Genomic DNA, 22,021 nt, shown 5'->3' with positions numbered 1-22,021 from the left:
GTTTAAGGTATTTGGGAGTTGAAATACTTGGTCATTAAAAGAGAATAGCAAATGGGTTAGGAATGATGAATAGTGACGTTTTGAGACATAGTTGGAATTGAATCATGAATGTTGTTGGGTTGTGATATAAATGTGTTATAAATGACCTATAGACATGAAATGAGTGTTGGATACGAAAGAATACGACGATGGATTTTTAGTCATGATTATGGGAAATTGAGGTGAATTATGAAATGCGAATCACAATGAATGAATCATGATTGTTGTTTATCATATTGTGATGATTATTATGAATGTTGGGAATTGATATGGAATATGGCGGAAAGTAGTATAAACAAAGGATTTTGCTCAAATTTCTATAGCTTTAGTAAGTATGTTTTCACGATTTTATAGCTAATGATGATACGAATTCCATTGAAGGTAAGCAGAGTGCATTCAAAGGAGCCTGGCGAGCACTAGAATAGTTAAGCGGAAAGGTATGTGAGCTAATCCCTTTCCCTTCAAGGCATGAGTCCTATGGCATGAATTTCCTCTTTTACTATGAATGTTCCATCTCCAAGAAAGTTAAGAGTCCCTCTCATGAATAGCTATACGAGATAAGAAAAATAAGATGAATACGAAAATGAGGATAGCAAGCTAAAGTCTAGAAATGCTTATAGCCTATGATATGATGCCTCTAAGAAGCTAATGATGACTTTATGTAATTTAATGATATTGATCATTGTGCACACTCACACCTTATGCTTGTTCCTCCAAGGTGAGGCGGAATACGTAAGAATGCTCATAATGACATCGGGGTCAACGACCTTACGTCTCCCGATAAAGTATGAATAGCTAAGAGTCCTATCATGTATTAAATACGTATATGATGTCAAACATACCATGATGAGTTATGATAAACATACTATGATAAGCATGTTATGATAGGCATGATGTAATGAGTATATGATGATATCACACCCAGCGCCTATATGGCGGGCGATCCATAGGCCCAGGCAGGTACACTGTGGCCAAATGGCATGGGCGGCATACTGAGTGGGCGGCATGAGATAATATCTTGACGTGTGCTATTGATGATGCTAATGATATTGATTATTACACCGCACCTATATGGTCGGGCAGTTATTACAGTATGTACATATATGATACGATGATGAGTACGAAAGTAAGTTAGCATGCATGATCATCCTTATGATTCGATAGCGATTCTGATTGCTCCTTGTTTTATGCCTCACCGCTTTATTGATGCTTCATTATTGTTTATAAGCTTCACATACTCGATCAAATATTCGTGCGACGTCCTTTCTTCGGACGCTTGTGTTCGTGCCCACGGGTAGACGGGGAGGTGGCCCGGACGCTTTCATAGGAGCCGGTTGATTTGAGGAAACCTTCCGTATTCGGAAGTGCCACGTATTTCTCTTTTTGGTATATATATATATATACGATATTCATGTTTTGGGCATGACGGGGGTCTGTCCGTCCGGATGTCTAGTATTCTAGTAGAGGCTCGTAGATACGCGCGGTGTGGGTAGTCTGTCCCGCGGCTTTTATGTATATGCATGTATATATTATTTTGGATGGCCGAAGGGCTTATGTTTATAAAAGCAAATGTATTTCAGAAAAATTCCAGTTTTACATGATTATGAGCATATAGTACGAATAATAGCATATAAGCAGGTAAGTGAGCGGTGTTCGGTGGTTAGCCCCGGATACCCGTCGCGGCCCGTAGCTCGGGTCGTGACAGTCATGTTACGTACTCTTTAAATATCACTATGAACTACATCAAATAGAGATTCAGGAATCATAGACATGTATCAAGATAAAGTGAAATAGCTTATGGAATCAGAGACATTAGTCATCGTAGAACCTTTAGGAATAGGAGCTTATACATCCGACTACTATCCGACATATAGAAGGCTCGAGGGCGAGGGCTCGACTACTTTAAGAGTTTTTAACATGAAGTGAATAAGAATCATGAATCACACTCGGAACTTATGAATGGAATTACCCCAAAGCTCATTTCATACATCACTTATATCTAAGACATGCCAAAAGAAAGAGGATAGTTTTACATACCTTTAGCGCTTATTCTAACCACAACACGTATACGTTTCTTTGCTTGATAGTGTCTCAACCTATATTAAGACGTCAAGAACTATGGTTAAGCTACGGGAGATTCAAACGTATTCTGCGTTAGTAACTCCTTTCTAGAAAATTAGACGACGTTTCCCTTATATTCAAATCAACTTCATAACAACTAGGCCAACATCAATACTCACACATTCAAGTACTATATCGAGGCTATTCAAGACAAGACTCGAGAACACTCTGAACAGCCCGCACAACATTCCAAACAGCCCACATTTACTACATTCGATAATAATCCACATACGACTACGACATATTCAAGTTATTCTTAATGATCCATAATCATAATATTTTCGTCTAAACGACCCTATAGCAGCCCAACCAACATAATAACATAATGTTTAACCTTAGGCATACTTAATCTTCCAAGCTCAACAAGAACAACAACAACATATCAAACAGCCCCTAACTAACAACGTAAAGAGATGCCCGATAATCTCACGAACACCTACGAACATGCCAAACAAACCATCTACGTTTATTATACACTACTTAATACATCCTTTTCATCCAAATTTATGAACTATACCAGCAATCACACGACAACAACACCATCCATTCATATGCAAGAAAACTATATTAACATCCCACTAAATTCTACAACAGCCCACAAAACAATTACAACTTCAATTTTAACCATTTAATTCCTTCATTCTCATTACATAATTCATGACAACAACAACCAAAATATTAATTACAATCAATTCACCATTTCCACACAAAACAGCCCCCTACGGCTTCAACAACATTCCAATATCAACATACATAATTTCTTACATCCAATTCACATTCACCAACATCATACAAGTCTAAACCACCTCTAAATCACATAGAAAAAGATTAAGTCTTACCTTAACCAATTAGCTTCTTAATTTGCTGAATTTGGCGACTTCAATTAATAACCACTCTTGCTGCCCTCAAGGATCATTTCACGTTGCTATGGACCTTCCAAAGGGTTGGAATATCTTGAAAAAATAATTTTTTGATCACAATTTTTGGAGCTCACCATGGTCAGCCATGGTTGTGCTCTTCCTCTCTCTATCTCTATGATTTTACAAGGTTGAAGATGAAATGTGGTAGTGACTATGCAATTAGTCATCAAGCTCACTACTTATATGCTTCCTAGGAGAGGGACACGTGCCCCACCCAAGGCATGGGCCAATCAGATTTGGCCATGCCATGGTGGGGTCCACACGGCCCATTTAATTGCTTAATTAATGCTAAAATAATCCCTAATCCCTACTTAATAATCTAATCATGGTTAATTAATCCCTATTCTCCATTAATATTTCTATACCAAATAAAATTTATAAGCCATTTGTGCTTTAATAAAAATCGGGGATTAAAAGTCTCTATCTCATATCCCAAAATAATCTTGTCCTTAAACTTATCGCGATTCGCTTAAAATATCCCAATGTATAAAATACGGGATATAACAGCTACTAGTGAAGAGGAAGGTTAGATTGTTCGGGAAAGTTATCCGGTTTCGCCTTGTCTGGCATCTTAGATGTATACTTAGGAGTTTAAACTTGTGAAACCATTCAATGTCTACCTTCAAGAACTCGGTAGTTGTAAACTCTTCTTTGCGTTTTAGTGGTTTAAGGTTCTCTTCTCTAGATTCTGGAAAAAAAAATGATCACTCCTTCTAAGTATTGTAAGTATAAGATGGATTTGTCAAAAGTAATCTTGTTTACTGTTTATGGCCACGACATAACTTAGGAGGATATAAAAAATGAATTCTCTCATGAACAAGTAATCTAGATAGGATCCGATCATTCATTTTTCCTTACAAAGCAGCGGGTTTAGCCATATTGCGGCTTTCTCGCTTGTCATTATTTTCTAGCAAATAAAATAGTATTTTTCATGTAAAAAAAAAAATAACAAGGATGGCATAGGATCGCAAGGGTATAGAGGATTTCTTCTTTTAAGAGGATTTCTTCTTTTAAGCCGACGATTAAATGCATCTGTGAAAATGTTTTGATCAATGGCTATGCATTTCATCGCAAATGAACATGAATCTGCTTCCTCCCTCCCTTTGTTGAAATTGGATGGTTCGGCTTTTAGGAACTGAAATAAAATTGAAGAAACAGCAGGCTGTTGCATCCAATCCCTCGTGTGTTAAATACAGGCTAACATAATTTTCTGGTTGAACTTGGAATAAAATATGTTAGCATCTTTGAAGCTACATTTGTTTAGGAATATGACTACAAGACTTTAAGTCGTGATGAACAGTGGTTACTCTAAATCATTGGCTGCATATCCAGTTGAATCATCATTTCATTTCTTAGTTTGGTTTGTACGAATGTTACAATTAGTTGGATGTTATGTCTAAGTTATGAAGTACTTCTGCCTTATTGTAGATGCTGCGTTTATTTTTTTCTCATATTTTGCCGCTTATTTGTCTTGTTAGATGATCCTTATCCTTTTCTCTTCTTTCTTTTGCATGAACACTTGGGAGAATATTGGAGTTATGGCAACTCCAGGTTCAGCCCGGAATTAGAAGTAAAGTAGTTGCGGCTTTGTTCGAGCTAGCAGACCCATCTCATTCGTGTCTCGAGTCCATATCCCTTCTCGTTTCTTCGAAACCATTGTCTCTTTATATTATCATATACACGTTTGTTTACAGCTCCTGACTAACGTTTTCTTGGTTTGTATTTATAAGCTTGTGTTTGTGGCCTTTCTATTCTTGCTTACTAGCGTAACCCGTGAGAAATGACTGAGTAACGATAGTAATTTTAGTCATCATTTTCCCTACATTTTGGATATTGATCCTAGCATGATCATTTGGGTTAAAGCATATTAATCTCATAATTGATATCAACTTTTTCGGGCTGCAAGAAAAATTGGAATTTTTTAAAAGATGAAACTGAAATTTCTTTTCAAATATAGAGCAATGCTAACTAATTTTTCCAGGTGTTTCAAACAAGAGTCAAGTATAGAATGTGCAAAGGTTAGCATACAGATTTTAGAAGTAAAAAAAAAAAGGAAAGGGGGCGCCAGATTTTGAGGAATAAAAATAAGAACAGTGGCTAAAACTGGGTAAAACAGAGGCTAAAAAAAAATGAGTTTTTGGGACTTTAACAAATCTAGCCTGAGTCATTTTTTTCCGGAATTCTTTGGGTAACTAACATGAACAGACCCGAGTCTGCAAGTTTAATACAAGAACTCCTACTAAGGCCCAAATATTTTCAAGAACTATAAGTTATATACTCTACTTTATATGCAAAGATATTATTTTACATGTATTCCTTTAATGATTTTTCTCATCACATGCACATATACATCTCGTAGTAATTATTTTCCTTTACCATGAGTATACCTATAGAATATTTTCATAAACACGTATCATACATATACTATCTTATTTTCAGTAATTCCTTTGATCATCTTTTCATCATGTGTATACATATATATATTATTTCCATATCATAAAATAGCTATTTTTGGACCATATATACCGTTTTTCATAGGATATAAACATCGCACATATACATTATTTTTCTAAAAAATATGCATTCCTAATCCTCCCATTTTATACTATTGTATACAAAAATACATTATGAATATATACGTATATGTTTACATCTCATGTATACTAACTACTGCCTCTACAATAAACATACACATGTACCATTTTCATATACATATATATCACATATACTATCTAATTCTTTTACATATCACATATATACATTATTTTCTTATAAAAAATATATCCCTCCTTATTCTATATTATACATATTATTCTTATATAAAATAATGTCACACATATTTTCCTCATGCATACATTTGCATTAACTACTTCCTTTATAAATATGCATTTACTCACATAGTTATATTTACTTTAAAAACCTTTTTTTTTATACAAATAGTTTTGAGAGAGTAGTTTCTTTTTCTGCAGTTCTTTAAATAGGTGATAACAAATAAGAAATAATTAAATAATCCCCCTCTAGTGTTAATTAAGCTAAGTTTAAAGACTGTCTTCGGATAGGCTCTGAGGGATGCTTAACACCTTCCCCTTGGGGTAAATAAAACCCTTACCTAGAATCTCACAGGTTTCAAAGACTAAAAATGGAGTTTACATTTTTACAAATGGTTTCCTAATATTTCCGAAAATTTGCAAAACCAGAGGAAACATAGTCATAAGTTGTGAACTAGTTTTAATCAGTTAAAAATAGGACATAACAGTACTGTGTTTTCTCCTTATAGGTCTGGATTTACCGTTGTAATAACGATTTTGAACTCTACCAATTGCAGCGATGCTATCACAATGAATTAAAATAGGAGGAATTGGTTTTTCAAAATAAGGAATTTGAAACAATAAATCTCTTAACCAGTTCGCTTCTTCACTAGCTGAAGCTAAAGCAATTAGTTCAGCCTCCATGGTAGAGTTAGCAATAATAGTTTGCTTTTTTGATTTCCAACAAATAGCACCGCCTGCCAACGTAAAAATATAACCAGTGGTAGAACAGGAATCACCAGATAAAGTGTTCCAATCTGCATCAGAAAACCCTTCATGTACAGCAGGATATTTTTTATAAAACAAGCCATAAGATATTGTACCAACTAAATATTTCATAACTCTCGTTATGGCATGTCAATGTTCATTACCTGGCTTGCTTGTAAACCTGCTAAGTACTCCAACTGCATACGCAATATCAGGCCTAGTGCAATTAGTCACGTATCTAAAACTTCCAATTAAGCTAGCATATTCCTTTTGATTTATCGCATCATTTTCACTTTGAATAGGAAACAAGTGAACACTTGAATCAAAAGGAGTTACAACAACTTGCAATCAAGAAAATTATATTTTTTCAAACTTTTCTCAACATAATGTGACTGGTCAAGGAAAATTCCATCACATGTTTTAGTAATTTTTATTCCAAGAATAAAATTTTCCTCACCAAGATCTTTCATGTCAAAATGGCTTCTTAGAATAATTTTAGTTTCAGCAATAATATTTATGTTTGAGCCAAAGATCAATAAATCATCAACATATAGACAAACAATAACATGTGAATTATTCCAAGACTTATGATAAATGCACTTATCACACTCGTTTGTTTTAAAACCATTCTCAATCATGCAGGAATCAAATTTCTCATGCCATTGCTTTGGTGTCTGTTTCAAGCCATATAAGGATTTAGTAAGTTTACACACTTTGCTTTCTTGACCTGCTTCGACAAAACCTTCGGGTTGTTCCATATAAATTTCCTCATTTAGGTCCCCATTTAAAAAGGCAGTTTTTACGTCCATTTGATGAATATGCAAATCAAAAATTGCTGCAATAGCAATTAAAAGTCTTATGGATGTAATTCTAGTTACCGGAGAAAAAGTATCAAAAAATTCTAGGCCTTCTAGTTGTTTAAAACCTTTAGCAACTAGTCTAGCCTTGTATTTATCAACTGAACCATCCGTTTTTAACTTTTCTCTTAGGACCCATTTGCACTCAATTGTTTTACAACCCGGTGGTAACTCAACTAACTTCCAAGTTTTATTGGAAATAAGTGATTCCGTTTCATCATTTGACCTCTTTCCAAAAAATAGCATCATGTGAAGATAAAGCTTCTCGTAAGGTGATAGGGTCATCTCCAACATTAAAAACATAAAAATCAGAACCAAAATCTTTTTCTACTCTAGCTCTTTTACTTCTTCATATTTCAAAATCATCCTTTTCTTTATTTTTCAAAACAGAAGTAGAAGAACTAGGTAGTGACAAAATATTTTCTTCAGTCCTATGACCCCCACTATTTTTAGAATCAAATGGAAATTTATTTTCATGAAAAATAGCATCACCTGATTCTATTATTCTATTATCTTCAATACTAAAAAATCTATAGGCTGTACTATTTGAAGCATAACCAAGAAAAGCAGAAATAGTAACTTTTTTACCCAATTTACTTATTTTGGGATCCATTAGCCTCACATAAGCTAGATAACCCCAAACTCTTAGATATCCCAAATTTGGCTTGTGACCTTTCCACAACTCAAATGGTGTTAATTTAGTCTTTTTACGAGGCACACGATTCAATACATAACAAACAGTTAAAATAGCTTCACCCCAAAAATTTAGAGGTGCACTTGACTCAATAAGCATGGTATTTGTCAACTCTACTAAAGTTCTATTTTTTCTCTCAGCTACACCATTAGACGCAAGAGAATAAGGTGGAGTAGTTTCATGAATTATTCCCAATGATCTAACAAAATAATTAAACTCATTAGACTCATATTCACGGCCTCTATCACTTCTAATTCTTTTTATTTTTCTACCAAGGCTCGATTTTCAACTTCTTGGAGATAAACTTTAAAAATTTCAAAAGCATCACTTTTATTTTTCATCAAGAAAACATATGTATACTTAGAAAAATCATCAATAAAAGTGATAAAATATCTATTTTCTCCACGAGTTAAAATTTCTCCGAGTTCACAAATATCAGTATGAATCAACTCTAACAATTCAGTTTTTCTTTCAACTTGAAAATGAGGCTTTTTGGTGATTTTGGCTTTACTACAAGCCTCACATTTTTCAAAATCCTTTTTAATCATTGGGATTAATCCTAAAGTACTCATAATTCCCACATAACGATTATTAATATGACACAAACGAGCATGCCAAAAATTAGTAGAAGAAAGCATATAAACAGAATTAGTAAATTTATTCATTTCAACATTCAACTTAAACATCCCATCATAAGCATACCCCTTTCTCACAAAAATACCTTTTTTCATTATTACATATTGATCAGCTTCAATAATTTTCTTGAACCCTTCTTTATTAAGAAGAAAACTTGACATCAATTATTTTCTCATGGAAGGAGTAAAAAGTACATCTTTCAATGTTAACACCCTTCCTGAGGTAAAGCTTAACTCCACATCTCCCTTTCCAAGCACTTGAGTAGTGTGAGAATCACCAAGCATGATGGTTTTAGGCTCTTCAAATGGAGTATACACTTTGAATCAATCTTTGTCATAGCAGACATGACGGTTTGCACCAAAATCAGCCCACCATTCATGTTACACCTCGGAAAATTTCATGTCGTCGCATGGTAGATAGATTAACGCGGGGTGAGAAGTATACGATGTTTCTATAAGTAAGAAGTAGTGCTAAAGCGTTCTAATTAAGATTCCAAAGACATTTGAGGTAAGCGAAGAAAGTTCGTTGAAGAATGTAAAGTATAAGTCGTGTTTGAAAAAGGGTTTGCAAAGTACCGAGCTAATGCTGATTTAATAATGTCTTGAGGAAAGGTTATAACGCTCCTTAGATAGTTAATGAAGTGTTAAATAAGTGTTAAGAAGATTCCATAAGGATTAGAGATCAAACGAACGACGGAAACAATTTCAGAAAGGTAGGGTTATACGGACCCTTATACGGACCGTATAAAGTGTCCGTAAAAGTCCCGACGGGCTGAGTTATTTTCAAGTATAAAATGATGTTCCCACTTAATTATTTTCATTTTCCACACTTTTCCACTTCTCTCCAAGGCTCTAGAACATTCCACACATTTTATTTTCAAGAATCCAAAGGGAAATCAAGGAGCAATATCATTAATCCAAGGAAATCAAGTGCAAGGAAGTTCTTAGGGATTGCTAGAGTCAAGAAATCTCTTTGGATTGAAGCTAGGGTTTTTCTTCAAGTGAAGCATTTTCATCCAAAACTTGCTCCTACACAATCAAAGGTGAGTTTCATGATCATTACATGTTATCTAGCATATTGAATGGTTGAAAGACTTAAATTATGGAAGGAAGTGGAATATGGAGCTCAAGTGTGAAATTATGGTATTCTTGAATAGTAGTTGACATGAATCATAATTCTTGAGATGTTATGAGTATAATATTGTTATAGATGATATTAAGAACATGGGAGAAACATTATAGGAGTACGAATGTAATGTTGTATTATGACCATGGTTATGGATGACCCTGAAATGGAAGTAGGAGAAATGAATAATGTATAGTTGATGAAGATTGTTGAGTATGATATTATGAATATTGTTATTGCCGATTGGGAGTTGTTATATGATATGGAAAAAGTTGTATAAACAAAGGAGATGCTGCCCAATTTTCTCTAGCTTTAGTTCAAGCATGCTTATGTTATCGATTATCTAATATTAGTACGAACTCTCTTGAAGGTAGAAACGTGAATAGTGGAGGGGAACGTTCAAGTGATAAAGTAGCTAAACGAAAAGGTATGTAAGGCTAATCCCTTCTTTCTAAGGCATAATTCCTATGACATGACTTACTCTATTTTTCCATGACTTTCATACATTCCGGAAACTATGAGCCTATGGTTATTAAGAACTGCTCAGGAGATAAAGATAAGAGATACGTTATGAATATAATAATACTGATGATGAGTCTAAGCCTAAAGATCCCAAAGCTCATGACATGATACTCCTATGAAGCTAATGAATCTTATACGTTCCTTTGATGTTATTCATTGTTTCTAGACCCACCTTATAACGTTAGTTCCTTCGAGGTGGGGTATGATGATTGTGATTACTCCATAATGGAAATGGGGGTTCTCGACTTTACGTCACCCCGATATGATTATAGATTATCTTGGATTCTAATGCATGCTTTGTGATGAGTTTATGATGAGTATATGATAATACGATACCACCGTGCCTAGATGACCGGACATGTCACCGCAAAGGCGGGCAGCATACGATTCCACCGTGCCTAGATGGCCAGACATGTCATCGCTAATGCGGGCTGCTTATGATTACGCCGTGCCTAGAGGGCCGGACATGACACCATTAGTGGGCGGCGTATGATGGTTAACCGAACGCGGGTTAACGACGATGGTACATGTGATATGTTTATATATGTGAGATGTATAACACGTGTTTACTTTTAAAGGTTAATCAGGTTATATCTTCATCTCATGCTTCGTGATTTCTTTATTATGCCAGTACTATTCATGCCTTACATACTCAGTACAATGTTCGTACTGACGTCCTTTCTTTTTGGACGTTGTGTTCATGCCCACAGGTAGACAGGGAGACGGTGCGGATCCGTAGGAGCTTATCAGCAGATTCACAGAGGCACTCCATTATTCCGGAGCTGCTACTTATGATCATATTCTTTTGTGTATATATATTTTGGGCACGACGGGGTCTTGTCCCGTCTTTATGTCTAGTACTCTAGTAGAGGCTCGTAGATACGTACGTGTGGGTTATTGGTGTCCCACAATGATCACGTTGTACTTGTGTATATCATTTTTGTAGCCGTGAGGGCTTATGTATATAGATATGGGTTGCTTTGGAGATTATATATGTTCAGGTTAAGTACGATGATTAGCTTAATGAGAGGTGCTCGGTAGTCAGCTCCGGGTACCCCTGTGACAATCCATCAACATTTTCAACCATATTTATGTTTGTCATCATCGCCACAAGTGGCTCTTCAGTAACGTTCGCCTGAGGTATAGGACCATGTTTCCGAAACTTGCCAAATCGAGCAATATGCCCACTCTTGCCAAAGACAAAGCATTGTCCTCCATTTTGTGCTTGTTGATTTTGTGCTTGGTTTTTACCACCATTATTTTTCTTGGGAGGTCTACCATTATTTTTCTTGAATATTTTCTTCTTAGGCTTCATAGAGGTATTTTTGTTAACATTAGGAGCAGCATTATTAGAAGTAACTAAATTTACCTTATTTGTGACGGGTTGTAAGTTGCTCTCTTCCGTTTGCAAAAGTGCATCTTGGCCCCTTGCCTCTTCTTCCATGCGGATTCGCATAATCAACGTCTCAAGCGAAGTTTCCTTTTGTTTGTGGCGCATAGTTTTTTGAAATTCCTTCCATGAAGGTGGAAGTTTATCTATTATGCCACAAACAATAAAGTTATCTCCAATTTTTATCTCCTCAGACCTTAGCGACTTAGCTCTCCAACGATCATTATAAAATCTTGAGCTTGGTCTACCACTGATTTGTTGTCCACCATTTGGAAACGAAAAAATCTACTTGCAACATATTTTTTTGCTCCAGCCTCCTCGATATCATATTTACTCTGCAATGCTTTCCAAATTTTCTTTGCAGTAGAGTAAGTTCTATCATAATAATCATAAAAATTATCTGATAGACAATTTAGTAGATAATACCAACACTTGTAAGAATCCTCATCGTACTTTTCAATTTTTTCTTGAAGAGATATAAGTGCTTCATCATTCATGGAAGAGTTATCTACTTTGTTTGGATTCTTCTCAGTTAACACATAAGAAACATTGAGAAGACTTAAGTAGAAAAGTACTTTACCCTTCCATCTCTTAAAATACGTTGAACCGAAATGGCTTGTTAAGATCTCCCACTTTGACATCCGCGGATTTTTTCAATTGTAGCCATATGAATCTCCTTAAAATTGTTGGTGATAATACAATAATAATAAAATTACAATTGAAAAATAAAATAAAAAATGTCTTCAGCTGAGGTGCGGATATCTTACTTTCTTTAAGGAGATTCAAGCCCACTGCAGCAAATCTTTACCGGTCCAGCAGTATTCTTTCTGACTTGTCCCCTCCAGGATACAACAGCCCGATCACGTCGTATAACTCAACAAACTCTGGACAAGAAGTTGAGTCTAAAGCTCCACAAAGAATAACACCTTTCTTCAACTAATTCATCTCTCTTTTATTTTCCTCACTCTTTTAAGAACTCTCCAAAGTATTTTTCTCTCTTATACTCCACAAAGAGAAAGGGTGACTTCTATTTATAGAAGAAAAAGTCATCCTTATAATGAATTGGATGATACGTATGGGAACAAATGTTACGAGAGAAATAATTGCCATTGTCTAGCTCTAATGATCCCACTTCAGCCAATAATGGCTACTAAGAAATGATCCCACTTCAGCCAATAATGTCTACTAACAAATGATCCCACTTCAGCCACTTTTATATATGATCACAACGTGTAGGAGTAATAAGGCATTTTAACAATAATATTTTGCAATATTAAAAATGCTCCTTAACCCAACAGTAAATCTCATAATTAAGACTCGGCTTAACTACACGAGGTTTAATTTATAGCCACAATTTTGCGGTAATAATATTAAACTAATATAAATACGATCATTTCATGATAGAAAGTACCTTCAGGTCTCACACGAAAGTATGATAAAAGTTCCAAAAGCAAATGTAAAGATCTCCACACAAAAGGAATATATAATTGAGTCACGTTTTGATTTCCATTCCCACGTATATATAATAATTTTAATTTAGCAGTACCATATATTTGGCTTTAGATCTCCGTTTTGTTTGTACTTTGGGACCCTTACTTGTTGGACCTTAATTTGATTTGTCCCTTTTTTTCCTCTTTCCATATTTTGTCTAAAGTGTTGACTGCAAAATGTCATCCAAGTAATCGTGATTCTTCCTAAAAGTGGCTTCACGAAGCAATAAGAATGAACAAGAAAAATATATTTTTCTTTTCTTAAGATAATATGGACCAGCACTATACATAAAAAAAATCCAAAACCGCTCTTCTTTCTGCTCCTTTTTTCTCTCCTTTTGTTTGTTTTTTTTTCTTTTTTTCTTCTTCAAGCTTTTCCTTCAATTTCAGTCAAAAATAAGCCGAAGCAGATTGATCATACGGGAATTCACTCTTCTTTTTTGAACTCTATAATAGGATTAAACTCAAAGCAAGTCATGTATGCTTATTTACATGTTCTTACAAATTTAATCAGAGGTTATTGGATTCAGACTGGGTAAAAGTTTCATGGGTATTTTATTTGAACACCGTTATTTTTTGTAACATGTACTAAAATTGTCCACATCTATCATTTCAGACGTATGGTTTATATCTAAATCTAGGCTTGACGAAGTCTAAGTGTACACAAATTTGAAGTTAACCATGGCTGATCTTAGATAAAAATGGTTGAATTGCAGGTGAAAATAGCTGAATTCAGACACATTAAACAAGGGTTCATGCAAAAATTGTTGAGCCATATGTGCATAAAATTCAGGCAAAAATGACTAGACTTTAGTGCTTGAAATTCAGATACCGCACATTTAAATTTATCCCAAAGTGAGTAGACTTAGCTTGTAAATTTTTACGAACTACAAATATAACTAAATGGTGATTCTAAAATCAAACATCTGTGGACTTCGGTACTCTCGTTACACATAGCTTTAAATTGTGACCTTACAGCCACCTGGTCACAATTCCTGAAGTTATAATAACTACTCCATTATTCCTTCCATATCACTATATGTGACATGATGCAGAATTCGAGGTCTAATAATCAAATTCTTTAATTTTCCACGTGAATTCAGATTCAGATTTTTAATAAAATACATATATTTAAATAGTTTTATAAATTATAATAATTAACAATTTAAAATATTTAAAATTATTTTATGATAAGAAAAAGCTTCCTTTTAACTCTTCAAATAACTGTGTCACATCAAGTGAAACAGAAAGAACACTTATTTTTGCATTAGATAAGAGAACATTGAACTGTGTATTTACTTTTTTGTTTGTTTGTTTGTGTGTGTCGAATCTGTTCTAAAACGTGGAAAGGTTTGCATCTTCAATCGATTACACTGGAAGAATTTTGCTATGTATAGCTTTTATAACACGTCACGTTGTTAGACAAAGCCAGAGAATTATAGAAAGAACCTAACCATAGAGAGTAGAGGGAATGGGATAAGAAGATAAAATAACATTTTACAAAGTCCATGCATGACAGGAGACGGAAAAAATAGCCACTGCACTTTTTGACCTGATTCAAACTTCAATGAAAAGAAAGGAACCGTCCCTTCACGGGATCTATATTTTCTTCATTGACGCAGGAAAAAAGGAGGAAACTGTAGCAATAAAAGGTACTGTAGATTTTTGGTCAAGCAACCCAAAAGCTAAGGCAGATAAATTTGAAAATGGAAAAAGGTCAAATATGCATTTAACGTATTAAAAATAGCTTTAAATTGTTCTTCTTTCACCTATTGAACCATAATTCTCCTTAGCGTTTTCCTTTAATTATATAGGGATAGGGAAAGGAGAAACTGGGGAGGAGATTATAAAGGTAGAAAATCGAACCCTCACCAACAAGATGAAGATCTCAATATGCATGAACGGTAAAAATGCTCTAAGTTTTTACTTGCTTCTTTCAATCTTTTCCTAGCTTGTGCAAACAATGGCTACACTATTTTCCTCTTCTATTCTCACAATAGTTGCAATATTACTAATTCCCCAGCTTCTCAATTAGAAAATCAGTCCTATCAACTGCTCCTTCAAAAGTCAAGACCCAATATTATTACCACTTTATTAACTTCCTATTCAATAAAGACCCAAAACAGCTGCTTATTGATGATTATGAGTCATCACCAGCAATGTAGTCTCTGATTAAGGCTTTCAATTTGAGGAAGACAGGATTTAGAATAATGGGTCGGGTTGTGAACATGTTTAGTCTAATTACATGTGGACCAACAAATGATCAATGTCACATATTTATTTAAAAAATGCACAATGCACATCAGATTCTCTGTTATAAGGAGGGGCATATTTAAGGTTAAATTTAACGTTAAGGACAATTATGGTCCAATCGGTGAAAGTAGGGAAATTTTAAGCCATTTCATATACATTAGGAGTATTTTTTACCCTTTTCCTATTTGAAAATTGCTTCTTGTTCAATGTCGCTACTCCTTTTTTCAAAACCGTAGAGTCCCTTAAAATTTTCAAGCTATACTCTTCGCGGATTTTGGTTAACTTTGTATTCACTATTTAGCACTGATGAGTGATGATATGTGCTCGATCCTATTTGTTTAAATTTTCAGCCTCTATAATTGAAACATATGCATTCTATGGAGTTTTAAATTTTATGGGTGAAACTCCATGACGAACCGACAATTTTAACTACGGATTCGACAAAACTCAATAATTTTAGCTCAAGCCTTTTGATTCATGTTAAAAACATACATTTGATATGTATAAATAATCTTTTAAGAACCAATAAGCAAGTGACTTAAAATTCATAAACTAAAATTTAGCTTCGCCTCTGATCAATAGACACTAAATTGTGGAAAAGCTAAACCAAATTAATATTTTCGAGTGCAGAAAGTTTCAGTCATGCATGGCGGGCGACGCTAAGTTGGGACCATGGGACCTAATTTCTTTTTTTTAATAAGCTACGCATAAATACTCTTCTGCATGCCCCCTTTAATTTTTTCAGGTCAATTGAATACTCATTTAATTGGTTTCCATTGTTGAAAAATACCTATAGATTGGACCAGCTTTTATAATTAATCAGTATCCTGAACTATATCCCTATTACCCAACTTTACAATACTTTAGAGTAGCTATAGTTATTAGCTAAACCTATGGGAACAAACCCTAATCTTCCATCTTGTTTCTATCTCTTTTTTTTTTTCACTTTACTTTCTATATATATTTCACTCATATCAACTACACCTTTCGTCCCATAATAAGTGTACCTTAGCCAAAAAAATTTATTTCATATGACAATTTAAAGTAATTTATCCCATATGACAATTTAAAGTAACATCTAAATGATGAGTGGAAGAACCACATTGTAACTTGGTATTGTTGGATTCCCAATGTCAAAAGGTTTACTACTTGTGCATACTCTAATTAAGAGAAAAAATAATTTATTTTTACTATATAGGGGTAATTTAGTAAATTTCACATTGCATTATTGATTTCTTAATATGCGTGTTTTGACTAAGATGATACTTATTATGGGACGGAGGGAGGATATAATTCATATATGTCTCTATATATCATAATAGAATACCAGTTAGCTAGCTAGATCATGAAATTTCCTCCTTATTTTTTCAAATGACGTACATTAGATCTAATGATAATGGGTGTGATTGTAGAATATACTGCATCAATTATTCTTTTCTGACAATGGGTGTGAAGTGTGAACAAATTCGTCTGATTATATATGTTTTAGAATTTCTTTTAGTGATAATATAAGTACTTTGAACTGGAAGAAGGTGAATGTGTTCACACCGATTATAAAAAATTATTCCACCCTTGATCTTCCTCTTTTTTTTCTCGATATTTCATATTTCATTTGTATATAACACCATCAAGTATATATTAACACAACACTTTTCCTTTAAATAGACAAATATATACATAACATATAAAATTGCGTGATTAGAAGCACGTTCTTATCATGTTTGGATGGTTTTACCTTAATTTACGTATTGTTCACATCTCGTAACTAGTTTACAAGCCACAAACTTAGATCTTGTCCATGAATATAGAGGAGACCAGCAAAACTTACCACATAGTTATAACGTCATTTACCAAGTAAAATCACTTCATTTTCTTTGAACTTTCATTATTGGAAGATTTCAATTCATATGACAACTGAGAAGTGAAGAAGTCAAGGTGTGGGGTAAGCCAAAAAATAAAAGTCCTACGTGGCAACAATGGGCCCACAAGTCGTCATAAAGTGGGCCGGTCTCTGAAATCGGTTGACTCTAATGCATCCAAAAGAAGGCCCAAAATCATCACGAGCAAATGCCGGACCTATAGGGGCGGTGAATTTTTTGAACTGGTCAATTTCAGGTTCTCACTTTCTATTTTGACCAAAAAAAAAATCAGTCAGTGTCGTTCTTTTGCTTAAAAAATTCACAATATTTTCAACTAGAGTGAAGATTATAACAAAGTAAAGAGAAGTAAATGCTATTTTCCATACATTTGAAATTGTAATAAATGCTATTTTCTATACATTTGAAATAGTATTAGTACTTTTAGCAAAGAATAGAAGCATTCAACGTGACTGGAGTAAATTTCTCGCATAAACATTTATTCAAAAGAAAATCTGGCTACACTATTGTTTAATTCAATTCAGCACATATATGATACTTCATTTCATGTAGGGATCTAGTAGCTCAGTTGGTTGGCTACCTGAACTCTCACCTTGTTGGTAAGGGTTCGAATCCCCACATTGTAATCCCCTTTCCCATTTCTCCTTCCCCTACCCCTTCCTATGTAATAAAAAAACAATTTTTTAAAAAAATTAAATAAAAAATATACTTCATTTCATGCAAATTATTATCATTGAATTATGATTTATTAATCTATACTTCATTTTATCACGAATAAAATGGAGTTTTTTTTTTTTTTTTTAGATTCCTATCATTTGATGCGCACTAGATAATCTATGTGCATTAACTCAAAAACCACAAAAAAGATATAACGCACTAGGCAAGTCCGAAGCAACAATAAAAATGTGCTTATAGATGATTAATTTTCATGAGCTCAAATTTTCTTTAGCATGGACCCCACTAAACCCTAGGTGGGTCCCATCTTTGACAGCTCAATTTTCAAGTGGGGACACTTGATATCCCTTCTTCCAAATTCTTTACTACTCGTTGTCTAATTTTCAGAAAAATCAAATCCCATCAATTTCTCTTAAAAGTTCAAACAAATCTAGAAACTCAACTCTTATTTACTTCCACAAAACCCCCCACCCCACCCCACCCCATCCCCTACCTAGTATTTGGTCTTCCTTCCCTAGTCTCAAGTCTAAAGTCTCAACTTCCCCTATTTATTAGCCGAGTCCATTGCTCTCCTTTCTTCTCACTTAGCCCATTTCTCTCTCCCTTTCTGTTTTCGTAATTCTTCTTTCTCTTCATACATATATGGCCAAAGGTAGTGGACTCTCCTTTGATCCGGATCCCATCAAAAACTTCCTTCCAATACCCACTGTCCTCAATTCTTTTCTTGAACCCCACCAACAATTTTCTCATAACAAGTTTTTCAAGATTGAACCTTTTTTATCATCATCAATGGACTCACAATTCAAGAACAGGTCACCACCATCTACTATTCAATTCCCAGTGAACCTTAACTGCTCCACTACTCATCATGATCAAGAAGAAGAGGTCCAGAATAGACCCGTCATTGATGAAATGGACTTTTTTGCTGATAAAAAAGATGGTAATTCTGCGGAAACAACAGCAAATACTGCAAACGACACTGAGAGGAAAGAATCCAACACCCCTCCTCCTGAATTGGATTTTAGCATTAATGTAAGCTTACTACTTTTACCAAAAAAAGTTTTTATTTTCTTTTTATCAGTTTAGTGAATTTTAAACTACCTCTGTACTGAATTTTGATCCAATTATTGTATAGACTGGTTTGCATCTTCTCACTGCAAACACTTATAGTGATCAGTCCATAGTGGAGGATGGCTTATCCCCTAATAATTCTGAAGATAAAAGAACCAAGAGTGAGGTAAGTGTAATTAAGATCACTCACTAATTACAGTATTCATGACTATATTTGGTAATTTAGCTATATTAACATAACTTGAATTTTGGACACTCTTTTTTTCAGCTAGCAGTTCTTCAGGCTGAATTGGAAAGGATGAACGGCGAAAATCGACGTTTAAGGGACATGTTAAATCAGGTGACAAACAATTACAGTACCCTGCAGGTGCATATGATGAATATGATGCAGCAACAACAACAACAACAAAATCAAGAAAATGGTCAACATGATGGGAAAAGTACTGAAGAAGTGATCAAACAGCAACACAACCTCAATAATCAAAATGGTCATGGACAAATGGTGCCTAGGCAATTCATGGATCTTGGCCTAGCTGGTTCTGAGGCAGAAGAGGCTTCCCTGTCTTCGTCAGAGGGACGAAGTGGCAGGGAAAAATCACGATCACCAACGAATAATATGGAATCAGGAAGAGAAGATAGTCCTGAAAAAGGGTCACCTGGTTGGGGTCCTAATAAAATTCCAAGACTTGGTGGCAATGGCTCTAATAAACCTGCTGATCAACAAGCTACTGAGGCTACCATGAGAAAGGCTCGTGTATCGGTCAGGGCCCGATCAGAGGCTCCCATGGTACGATTTTTTCTTCCAGGATTGGATGTATATATTTATTTGGGTTTAAAAGATTTATTTGATGGAAACTAATGGATGGTTCTTTTTTTTTCTTGTGGTATAATCAGATCACGGATGGTTGCCAATGGCGAAAGTATGGGCAGAAAATGGCGAAGGGAAACCCGTGTCCTCGGGCTTATTACCGGTGCACTATGGCAGCTGGTTGCCCAGTTCGGAAGCAGGTATGTTTTCGTTTGTCCAATAATTTATTTCTGTACTTACTCCTGATTTTTTCAGAGTATATTAGTCAATCACAAAGATCAGAACCTTAGTGAATTTAGCCTCTAAATTAACAACAATGTGTTAGCTGTACGCTTCATACCCAACACTGATAGTCAATACTAGTTGGTGTTACATTGCTATTGCTATTTGCTCTTTCTTGATCAAATACAAAAAAAAAAAAAAAAAAAAATTGTTTTCTTTCTAAAAGAATCAAGAAAGAATCCTGGTAGAAAATATCTTGTGGAATTCACATCATGAATGTATATATTATAATAGCAATGAAAGTCACCACTGAGGAGTGTGGTATGATAGTTGTTGTCTCTAATACCTTCAACCAGAAGTCTCATATTCGAACTCTAAAAATGAAGAATTTTTCAGTAAAGAGCGTTTTACCTTCCTTAGTAGGCCTACTCGAGCATGTCTGGATTAGTCAGATTAGTAAGCAACGAATACTGAATGAAACGAAAAAAGAAGGTCATTATGCATTTTCATTTGGTAATTTGAGTTGCAAGAATTGGTAGAAGAGAATCTTTTGACTGAAGTGATTTTGCTGCATTGACAGGTTCAAAGATGTGCAGAGGACAGAACAATCTTGATCACAACCTATGAAGGGACTCACAACCATCCGTTGCCTCCGGCAGCAATGGCAATGGCCTCAACAACTTCCTCAGCAGCAAGAATGTTGCTCTCGGGTTCTATGCCGAGTGCAGATGGGCTAATGAATTCCAATTTCTTTGCGAGAACTCTCCTTCCTTGCTCTTCTAGCATGGCCACAATTTCAGCCTCGGCGCCTTTCCCTACTGTTACATTGGACCTAACTCAATCCCCAAACCCGTTGCAATTCCCAAGACCCCCTAACCAATTTCAAGTCCCATTCTCAAATTCACCCCACAATAACATCCTAGCAAATCCAGCTGCACTTTTGCCTCAGATTTTTGGCCAGGCTTTGTATAACCAATCAAAATTCTCTGGCCTCCAATTGTCACAAGATTTGGAAGGACAACATAATTCAACGTTGCAATCATCGATTAATCCATCGAACCACAATCCTCTGGCTGACACGGTGAACGCCCTCACCAATGATCCTAATTTCACAGCGGCATTAGCAGCAGCCATCACTTCCCTTATTGGCAATCCCGGGCAATCGAACAATGGTGTCAACAATACTACAGCCACCACAACGACTGCCAACAACAATAATGGCAGTGTCGCCAACAACAATAATGGCAGTGTCACCAGCAATGGCAATAATAACACAAGCAATGGCAACAATAAAGTGGCTAATTCAAGTTTTCCAGCAAATTGATAGCTAGCCAAGCTTCTTGCTGCATGTTTTTCCTTTTAAAAAAGAATTTTTTTTCTTAAATTTATTTTTTGCTTAATTAGTAATCAGGTAAACTAGATTACTATACAAGTTGATAAGATATTTTTATTTTTTATAGGTGGATTAAAACATATATTTTCCATTCTTTTTGTGGCTGAATAATGTAATTCAAGATTTCTTATCAATACAAGAAAATATGTTGCTAGGAAAAGAAAAGAAATGATTGAAATTCATTTCTTGTCTTCCTTCAAATTTGTATTTTGTCATTTTATTTGTTTCTCGACTAAGTATACGAAAAAATACACAAAGGGAGGCAAGTGATAAAGTGAGGATATTGAGAAATAGTTACTCCATCCTTTGTCGTTTATGTGACAAACTTTTCTTTATAGCCTGTTCGGAAAAGACATGACTTCTTAATTTCGAAACAATTTTTACACTTCTTCTTTAACTACATAAATATTACA

General features: G+C 34.8%; 1 protein-coding gene across 1 annotated transcript; it reads left to right on the top strand.

Annotated features, from left to right (window-relative positions):
• The first annotated feature begins 18,642 nt into the window (after positions 1-18,642).
• Positions 18,643-21,777, top strand: LOC132036100 (probable WRKY transcription factor 31). Its single transcript, XM_059426332.1, has 5 exons — positions 18,643-19,146; positions 19,250-19,351; positions 19,454-19,972; positions 20,080-20,193; positions 20,796-21,777. The coding sequence occupies exons 1-5, from the start codon at positions 18,757-18,759 to the stop codon at positions 21,537-21,539; spliced, it is 1,869 nt and encodes a 622-aa protein (XP_059282315.1). The 5' UTR covers positions 18,643-18,756; the 3' UTR covers positions 21,540-21,777.
• The last annotated feature ends 244 nt before the right edge of the window (positions 21,778-22,021 follow it).

Source organism: Lycium ferocissimum, chromosome 11 (assembly GCF_029784015.1).
Source record: "Lycium ferocissimum isolate CSIRO_LF1 chromosome 11, AGI_CSIRO_Lferr_CH_V1, whole genome shotgun sequence".
Lineage (NCBI taxonomy): Eukaryota > Viridiplantae > Streptophyta > Magnoliopsida > Solanales > Solanaceae > Lycium > Lycium ferocissimum.
This window is presented reverse-complemented; position numbering and strand designations above follow the sequence as displayed.